At 40.7% G+C, this 10,000-nt stretch overlaps 1 protein-coding gene across 12 annotated transcripts in view; it reads left to right on the top strand.

The window, feature by feature from the left end:
- Camta (Calmodulin-binding transcription activator) overlaps nucleotides 1–10,000 on the top strand; it is a 66,513-nt gene that overhangs the window by 28,571 nt on the left and 27,942 nt on the right. For 10 of the 12 annotated variants that reach the window (XM_070135861.1, XM_070135867.1, XM_070135860.1 and 7 more), the window contains 3 exons: nucleotides 6,199–6,270; nucleotides 7,362–7,503; nucleotides 7,826–7,872. In XM_070135861.1, the coding sequence (XP_069991962.1) occupies nucleotides 6,199–6,270; nucleotides 7,362–7,503; nucleotides 7,826–7,872 (261 nt within the window). The remainder of the gene's footprint in view (nucleotides 1–6,198; nucleotides 6,271–7,361; nucleotides 7,504–7,825; nucleotides 7,873–10,000) is intronic. The other 2 variants (XM_070135868.1, XM_070135869.1) reach the window with 1 other exon arrangement.

The following is a 10,000-nucleotide window of genomic DNA, read 5'->3' as shown; positions in this document are numbered from 1 at the left end:
TCTCTCTCTCTCTCTCTCTCTCTCTCTCTCTCTCTCTCTCTCTCTCTCTCTCTCTCTCTCTCTCTCTCTCTCTCTCTCTCTCTCTCTCTCTCTCTCTCTCTCTCTCTCTCTCTCTCTCTCTCTCTCTCTCTCCCTCTCTCTCTCTCTCTCTCTCCCTCTCACTCTCTCTCTCTCTCAAAGAACCTGACAGACAGCCAATCAACGGATTAGCACTTCTTTTTACCAGAAAATCGTATGTTAATTTCTCACCTTTCGCTTTGTGTCCTTTTTTTCTTATTCTGTCTTCCTCATCTACATTTGTATTCTTTTTTGGTGCTTCGGGACAAAAAGGCGATTATAAAAAAGGGAAAGGAAAACAGAGAAGATTGGAGGGAGACAGAGAAGGGGTAAAAAAGAGAGAGAAAGAGAGAGAGAGAGACAGAGATGGTGAAAGAGAAAAGAAGAGAAAAAGAGAGAAAAAAAAAATATAATCAGAACACCCCCCCAAAAAAAAACGCAACCAAGAACACCGACGAACAAGAAATCAAAAAGAAAAAAATGAGAAATGTCCAAAAAATAATAATAATAATAGATGAAAAAAAAAAATAAAATAAAGAACGAAACAGACAGAGGTTCGGGAGAGAGGAAACAGAAGAGTGACGAAGTGGTAAACATTCCTCAGGTGTCTGCTTGAAGGGGCTCGAGGTGGGCCGTTGTCGGCTGAACAGGAAAATTACATTGGGAACATTTCCTTTATTATTTCTTTCCTTCTTTTCCAATCTGGTGATTTTTTTTCTTTGTTTTTCTTTGTGTTTTTATATTCTCAGATTCTATTCCTCTTCTTTTTCTTCTTTCTATTCTTCTTCTTCCTCTTTGTCTTCTTCATCTTTCTTTTCTTCATCATCATCTTATCCTTTCTCATCTTTACCAATTTCTTCTTCTTCCTCTCTTTATTTTTGTTTGCCTGTGAATTTTCGTCATTTTCTTCCTTTTCCTCCTTTCCTTTCGTCGGTCCTTTTAAGAAAAAATAAATAAATAAGAGGAATGAAAACAGGAAAAAACACACCATATTAGGAAGCAGTGACGTCCAATACACTTTTTTTTCCTTCTTCCTCTTCTCTTCTTTTCTTCCATTTACCTTTTCGTCATCCTCTCCATCTTTCTTTTCCCTTTTCTTTCACTCCCTTACTCACCGAGGGGGTAGGGGAGGGTGGGGGGGGGGCACCGGCTTATGTACATAATCCTCTCTCTCTCTCTCTCTCTCTGTCCTGCTTTCTGTCTCTGGATTTCTTTCTCCGATTCTCATTCGTGTAGCTTTGTCTCTCTCTCTCTTTCTCTTTGATTCACTGTTTCTATTTGTCTTTTTCTTCTTTTTTTCTTTGTTTTCATCTCTCAATGTGTCCCTCTGTGTCTATATCTTTTCTGTTATCTTTTATATCTGTGTTTTTCCCTTTCTATCCTTTGCTTCTTTTGCTATGTCATTCTTTATCTTTTTTCCCCATCTTTCATTTCTCCTCTTTGTGTCGTATTTTCTCTTTGTATCCTTCCCTCTTACGCTTTTTCATTCTCTCTCTCTGCCCATTATTCCCCTTTTCGCATTTCGAATTTTATTTCTTTCTTTCCATTTTTGCATCTGCCGTTATCATCCCCTTCCCTTTCGTATCGTATTTTCATATATCTTTGAATCTCAATTTTTGTATTTATTTGGTGTGTATGTGTGTGTGTGTGTGTGTGTGTGTGTGTGTGTGTGTGTGTGTGTGTGAGAGAGACAGAGGGAGAGAGAGACAGAGACAGAGACAGAGACAGAGACAGAGACAGAGAGGCAGACAGACAGACAGACAGAGAGGCAGGCAGACAGACAGACAGACAGACAGACAGACAGACAAACAGACAGACAGAGAGGCAGGCAGACAGATAGACAGACAAATAGACAGGCAGACAGACAAACAGACACAGACAGACAGACAGACAGATAGAGAAAGAGCAAAGGCCAGCATGTCGAGTCGAAATCAAGATGAAAGCGCACAAGCCAGAGCGTTCATCTTCAAGGAGGAGAGAAATGGAGACGCGTTATTTTTTTTCCGCATTATTAAACATGTCCGACGAATAAATAGTCTTTAATAATGCCAAATCTGTCTACGATAAGAGTGTCCTTCGGTGAGTAAAGGAGTCTGGGGAGCCTGGTTCCGGAAGATTAACTGATAAGCAAATGGCCTGCCGCGTTTTTTTTTTTTTTGAAATGATACAAAAGAACAGGTTTATCAGATTTCGTGGGGAATGAGAGTGGGGTAGAGAGAGAAGGAATAAAAGAGAATGGGAGGGAGAGATAATGAGAGAGAGAGGGAGGGAGAGAGGGAGAGGGAGAGAGAAAATGAGAGCGAGAGAGAGAAGAGAGAAAACGAGAGAGAGAGAGAGAGAGAGAGAGAGAGAGAGAGAGAGAGAGAGAGAGGTAAAGAGAGAGAAAGAAAGAGAGAGAGAGGGGGAGGGAGAGAGAGAGAGAGAATGAGAAAACGAGAGAGAGAGAGAGAGAAGAAAAAGAGACAAAGAGCGAAAGAAAGAGAAAACCAAACCAGCTCACCCACTTACTTCGCATTTATTTAGCCGTCATGTAAGCTCCCTCCCTTCCCTCTAGCGCCAGCGTCGACATGCCCCTCCTCCTCATGCCCTCCCTTCCCTCCTCATGCCCCTCCGCTCTCCTCCTCATGCCCCTCCCTTCCCCTTCATGCCCCTCCGCTCTCCTCCTCATGCCCCTCCCTTCCCTCCTCATGCCCCTCCCTTCCCTCCTTATGCCCCTCCCCTTCCCTCCTCATGCCCCTCCCTTCCCTCCTCATGCCCCTCCCCTCCCTCCTTATGCCCCTCCCCTTCCCTCCTCATGCCCCTCCCCTTCCCTCCTCATGCCCCTCCCCTTCCCTCCTTATGCCCCTCCCCTTCCCTCCTCATGCCCCTCCCCTTCCCTCCCTTGAACCGCTGGCCTACGCTAAACGATTCTATTTTTGATCCCAGGGTCAGCACGCACGCCGGCTACACAAATCCCATTTTCCCAATCACAGAGCGGCAGGGGATTTCCCGTGACAGAAGGCGATCACGGCGGGAAGGCAAATAGTTCCCTGACGACGTGTGTGAGTAAGGGGCGCTACCTGATCCCGGCTGGCGTGTGCGTAGACCTGTTGGTTTGTGGGTAAATGAGACGGTCGGGTGATACCGTCGCGGGGGGGGGGGGGCCGTCTTGAAGAATTTGCGTTTGTATCAAGCGTTTTATTTGTCTAGAAGAATTTGCGTTGTATTGATTCTCGGCGCGAACCGTTGTTGAAGTGAACACAAGCACAGGCGCAATAACGTGTGCAGAAAATTGGAGATGAGATGAGCCACAATGAGAATAGAATATTTTTTCTATTCTCATTGTGGCGAATTTCATTTTCGTGTTAAAATCTACGGACATGGGACGCCACGTTTCATTACTCAGGCTTGTTATTGAGACCTGGGTGTTCTCGAGTGATTTGTTATTTTTTATATGACTTCCTTTATGCGTTTCAGGCATTTTATTTATTTTTACATGCTCCATGACGGATAGTTAATCTTTTAGTTTCTGTGGGCACCGGCCCTGCATATATGCAGTTTGGTCATGCATTGGTAATTATTGAAATCTTTCCTTCTTTGTTTGAGTATGTGTGTGTGCGTGCGTGTGTGTGAGCATATGTGTATATGTATGCACACACACACACACACACACACACACACACACACACACACACACACACACACACACACACACACACACACACACACACACACACACACACACACACACACACACACACACACACACACACACATATATATGTGTGCGTGTGTGTGTGCGTACGTATGTATGTATATATGTATAATTACATACATTTTCATGTATACATATGGATTGTATGTAATTGCGTCTACGTCTGCATTTGTGTAAATAACTGCGTGTGTGCCTGTATGAGTGCCTTTGTCAGGCGGGACAAAGGGCCGAAGGTGAAGTATATCTGTGCCTCCAAGCACTCGTTAGGAGAGGAAATAAAAGCCTTCCCTTTCTGCCTACCCCCCCCCCCCCCGTGTCCGCCTTCCATCCGGCCCTTCCACCCACCCATTCACCACTTGGAGGCATCTGTCTTCATTTTTCACACTTTTTGTGCGTTTGCGGAAGTCCGTGTACGCTTATATAAGTGCATTTTGGGGGATAAGTGTGTGTGTCTGTGGGAGAGAGGGAGAGGGAGACAGATAAAGGGAGAGGGAGAGGGAGAGGGAAAGGGAGAGGGAGACAGAGAAAGGGAGAGGGAGACAGAGAAAGGGAGAGGGAGACAGAGAAAGGGAGAGGGAGAGGGAGAGGGAGACAGAGAAAGGGAGAGGGAGACAGAGAAAGGGAGGGGGAGAGAGAGATAGAGAAAAGGAGAGGGAGAGGGAGAGAGAAAGGGGGATGGGAATGGGTAGAGGGTGAGGGCGATGTAAGGGTGAGAGAGAGAGAGAGTGAGTAAGTGTGTGAGTGAGAGAGAGAGAGAAACAGAGAGAAAGAGTCCGTTGTGCGCAGCAGCTGTGTTCTCGTGAAATATTATGAGCCTAAATATACTTCCCTTTATGCTTCCAAAGGATTTTTTTTATCTGGGCGATGAATAATTTAAGCCTTTAACATGAAACATGAAAAATGTATACTCTGCCCAGGGTACGGGTTCATCCAGCCAGTTCATTACTTATTTCAAAATCTGGAATAGTGACACTCCCATCTTTTTTAGTAAACAAACAAGGGAATGGAATGGCGACCTATTTCATTGGTTCCGGAAGTGATGACGTCAACGGAATGCGCGAGTGATCGGAAAATCGTTCACATTTGTTTTGGCGGGAAATATGAAGGCGGGGTGGCCATTGCGAGGAAAAATGGACGATATTTATTGATGTCGCTGTTTTTGTTGTTATTGTTGCTGTTTTTGTTTTGTGATTGTTGTCGTAGGTTATTCCTTTCTTGTTTGTTGTGGATATGGTGAGAAAGACGGAGTGATAATCGCGTACGCTTTATTACGTCTGTCAGTATTTTCAAATATGTGCCAAAAAAACAAACAATATTATTGGTAACTACGGCCATTTTTCTTATGTCTGCGTTTCCAGTCTGGTCTTTTAAAACAGCAAAACGAAGTAAATAACAGGGCAGATTTGACATTTAAGACTGACACACTCACTCACGATAATGTATTCAGAGATTAGTGTTATGGTAATTTCGAACTCACACATAATTCCAAGAGACCCTGTGATTGTAATAGAAGTAGGCGTGATTTTCCGCTAATGAGTTAATAATTTTCTGCTAATTAGTGGAGATGTCAGGAGGGTGATGTGCAGCTTTCACAACTGCCCTCGTTCGCCTCAGAGTCGCTGTTGGAGAGCAAGACACGCGAGGAACTCTCTCTTTCTCTCTCTCTCTCTCTCTCTCTCTCTCTCTCTCTCTCTCTCTCTCTCTCTCTCTCTCTCTCTCTCTCTCTCTCTCTTTCTCTCTCTCTCTCTCTCTCTCTCTCTCTCTCTCCAGCTCCTTCTAAATCTCATTTTGGACAAATTATTCTTGCGTTAATGAAGATGCCGATGGTTTACAAGGACGTGTGTGTGTGTTTTTATTTTCTTTTTTTTTGTGGCGAGTTTGTCGAAGGGAGCGAAGGGTGAACAATCCGAAGATATTTAAAGAGAAATGGAACTTGTCCGACAACTGCCATTGCAAAGTTCGCGAGCCGGGACGTGGGAAGGGAAGATGGCGGATCCAAGTCACTCGCGTGTTATAATCGCATCTCCATTTTCAGCGGCGGGAAGTTACATCATCAGCATCATAATCGGCTTTTAATTGGACAAAACCTGGTCGATTTCGGTAAGGGCCATTTGTCATGGGAGAAGGAGAGGGAGGGAGAAAGAGAGAAAGAGAGAGAGAGAGAGAGAGAGTTAGAGAGGGGGGGGGTTATCAAACATTATATATTAATATCTTCTTTTCTTCCAGCGGTAAAATTGAATACTTAGAGATTTCGAAGTCTTTAGCCTCTAATTCGCATTGTAATATAATGATTATAGATACACAGGATTAGAAGACAGTCATCATTATTTTCTTACATATATAATTCCATGTAGAAAAAGATTCAGCTTCTTTCCCCTTACCTGAATCTGTTCACATTTTCGAAATATTTGTCAGTTTTTTTTTTATATCTCTGCCTTTTCTTGCAGTGCATTTACGGCTGTTATGTGCACTCTGCCATCCTCCCAACGTTTCATCGACGATGCTACTGGTTGTTGCAGGTCAGTGCCACTTCCACGATAGTTCTGTGGATGTGCCGAGTGTCACTGTATTTTTACTGACAGTGCATATGGTTACGCTTGGTATAATTCTTTTACATTATTCTTATTTTCCCTCTTACTACACATTTCTATTGAGAAACAGTATGCACTTGCAATGTCTATATACTTTAATCATCTTATTTTCCTCTTTACTAGGCAATTCTATTGATAAACAGTATGCACTCACAATGTCGACATGCTTTAGCTATCATGTTTTCCGAGATTCTTATCTTAACTGTTCCACCAAAGATAATTAGCACATTTCGAGTCACAACATGTTTTATGCATTACCAACCCCATTGTCCAATTCTACATCTCCCCAGCTCTCATTACTCAATGTTACTTTATATGGTTTTATTTCTTTTCTTGTTTCCTCATTTGCCTTACTGCACTTACAGCCTTGCATATTTTCTTTTATGCAACTTAGAAGACCACATGTTAATGATGTTTTGTATATATGGTAGTTGTTATTTCTTGTGCAATTAAGACTATGATTTTTGCTTGGTTTTGCATTCAGATTATTCATATTAGCCAGTATCAGATTTTATATCAGTGTAAGATCTATATTTGTGATGATTACAGTTATTTGTCTCTTTACCACACATCAGATGGGACTAAAAGATTTTATTAAAAAGATATATTGAAGTGTAGGAAGTTCCTTTACACTGATGTTCATAGTAGGTCATAAGATTAATATACACATGTTGGGTCATTGGAGAATGGAATTGGACTATGGGCACATAGAAATTTTAGACTGCATTTTGGGAATTATTTTAACTGTTTTATATTACTCTCATTAAAGTCTTTCTAGCTGTTTTTAGGGGAAATTATTATTTAAACATGTTAATTGTTATTGTCATTTTATGTGCTTGTTACATGATACAAATATTGAAATTAAAGGAAAGAAAAATATAAACAGTTATGTTATTCTAAAGTCCAGTTTTCACAATTAGAGAAAACCAACCAATATTGTAGAAAGAGTATTGTGAATGAGTAAAAATATTTGAGCACCTGATCTAGACACCATTGCTAATATTACTGCCCTTTTACAGAACCCAGACATTGTCCTGGTACACTACCTGAACGTACCGTACCCAGATGACAACAAGTTGGTCATGGCCTCAAGCATTTCACTGTGGGCTGACAAGAAGGAGTGGACCAAGGAAGAGCTCATTAGTCAGCTCAAGCCCATGTGTCAGTATCTCTCAAGCCATAACTGTGACTCACACTCTTCTGTATAACTCTGATATTTACTCCCAGGAGTTGTGTTCATTCACTCTTCTGTCAACAATTTTTGTTGTTGTTTTTTTCATTCACTAGATTGCATTGAGTAGCTTAGGAGAGTGAATTTTTTTCAAAGGATTAATAGTAACTGGTCTTTGTAATTGACAAATGCTTTTTTTTAATTTCAAAGTTTGATAGATGGTTAGCTCTTTTATTTCCATGCGCTAAAATATTAAAAAATGTATCGGGGTGTTGTGTTGACTAAGCCTGTTCTGCCCTCTGGCTTCTGCAGTCTTCAGCGAGGATGAACCTGACCTCAACAACGAGCTTGAAATATCGGTAAATACCATTTTTTGTGTCTTTTGTAAAGTTGTTTAATATTAAGATTCTGTATAGCGCAACTTATTTCTGCTTTAGGTGAGAGAAGATAAGTTTTGTAAGAAAACCAGGGGATGTGATAAAAGCATGTGGCAAAGTAGTTCAAGGAGGGTTTGTATTCTACTGAGAGCTGGCAGACTGTTTTTGTCTTACGCTAGTGTGTCTTTCTCTTCCTTTTCCCTGTAGGACATGCAACATACCCTAAAAAAGGAAAGAACAGAAGGAAAAGACATATATAAGACACACACACACACACACACACACACACACACACACACACACACACACACACACACACACACACACACACACACACACACACACACACACACACACACACACACACACACACACACACACACACACACACACACACACACACACACACACACACACACACACACACACACACACACACACATACACACACATATACACACACACAACCACAAACACACACATTATTACACACACATAAATATATATAGATACACACACAACCCACTTATACATATATATGCACATACAGACACACTCACACATAGGCATACACATGTACACTCACACACATCAACACTCACACACACTAGAATATGGCATCATATGATATCATTCAATCCAGTGACATTGTTGATTGTAAAGGAGTTCTAAGACAAAGAAAAATGGCAATAGGTTTTGTAAAAAATAAACAATCTCTCACCTTCAGCACAACTTTTCCTACTTGTATACGTACATCCTTCCTAAACACCTTAAGTACACTAGTTCTATTAAATCCTCCATTTGCAGCACGAGATCAGCCTCCAGTCTTCATGGATTCTTGAACAGAATTTTATCATTAGGAATGTTCTCTAAATGAATGATGTCTAAATGACTGTAGCTAAATGGTTATTGTGTGAGTAAAACTCCTAGACAGAAGTTTTTAAAAGGATGAGAGTTTTATCCTAAGGTCTTTTAAATCAACTGTTGTCATAGTTAAAAGTAGACATTTGACTTTTAAGGACTGCTTGAGGCATGAATAATGTTCAGCTTTTTTGAACAGTATATGCAAACAAATGTAAAGATATATTTCTCAGTTTGTGTCCATGTCAAATTGGCTATGAAATTCATCATCATACACAGTTCTGTGTAAATCTCAAGAATTACAAAGCTAGAAAGAAAAATCATATTTTTGCTATAATCAGAGCATGGTATGTCTATTTGAATATTATTGCTATGTTGCTAAAAGTGTCTTCAACCTCTTGAAATCATTTTTTTTATTATTATAATAACATTGAATCCATTTATGTAAACGTAATGCCATAAGGAGACCATGCTTCTTGAAATGAATGGATAGCCATCCTCTACATTAATCCCTTTTGAGGTGTGCATAATGAAAGTCACATTGCCTGAGCTATATAGTGTAGTAAATTTCTCATGTGTTAGAGAGACCAGTGTTATTGTCTTTCTTTTTTAACACATCTTAGGGTAATGCAGACCTGATGTTATTTTGCCTAGATGAATTTCATGAAGTGCTGTGGATAGAACATGTGTGTCCCAAGTAGCTATATTGTTAAGGCTGGACAGTTTTGATGATCAGCCGACATGTTGAGGGTGCTGTTAGCCTTTAATAGTGTGTAGTAACTTGAAGGTAGAGGAAAAAAAGGGAGGGAAAGAAAGAAGGAAGGGTACATCCTGTTCTTTATTATAGAATATATACAAATTTTGATGTTCTTTCAAGTTCTAAAGATTTTTTTTTTCAAATAATGGTATTCATATTTCATTTTAGTGATTATTAAAGCACATTGTTCACCTCAAAGCTTTAGTAATCTTCCATTGATTTTTTGGTGAGGATGGACCCTTCCCTCCATGATGGGTGTTGGTTGTTGTGTGTTTACAGTATATTTATGTTAGCTGTGCCTTACCTACTAAGCTATTGCTCCTTTGGGGTTCTTTAAGCCCTCCTTTGCAGCCGCCTCACTGTTGCTCTTATATATAGTGGCTGTTTTTCATTGTTGCCGGAATCAAGGGGGATGGCATTTTAGATTACATTATTTTTACATAATCTATTTTAGAGTATTTACAGTAAGATTTCCCTTCCCCCCCTACAATT

The sequence above is a fragment of the Penaeus vannamei genome, chromosome 21 (assembly GCF_042767895.1).
Source record: "Penaeus vannamei isolate JL-2024 chromosome 21, ASM4276789v1, whole genome shotgun sequence".
NCBI lineage: Eukaryota > Metazoa > Arthropoda > Malacostraca > Decapoda > Penaeidae > Penaeus > Penaeus vannamei.
Note: the sequence above shows the minus strand (reverse complement) of the source record. Positions and strands in the feature narration are given on the sequence as shown.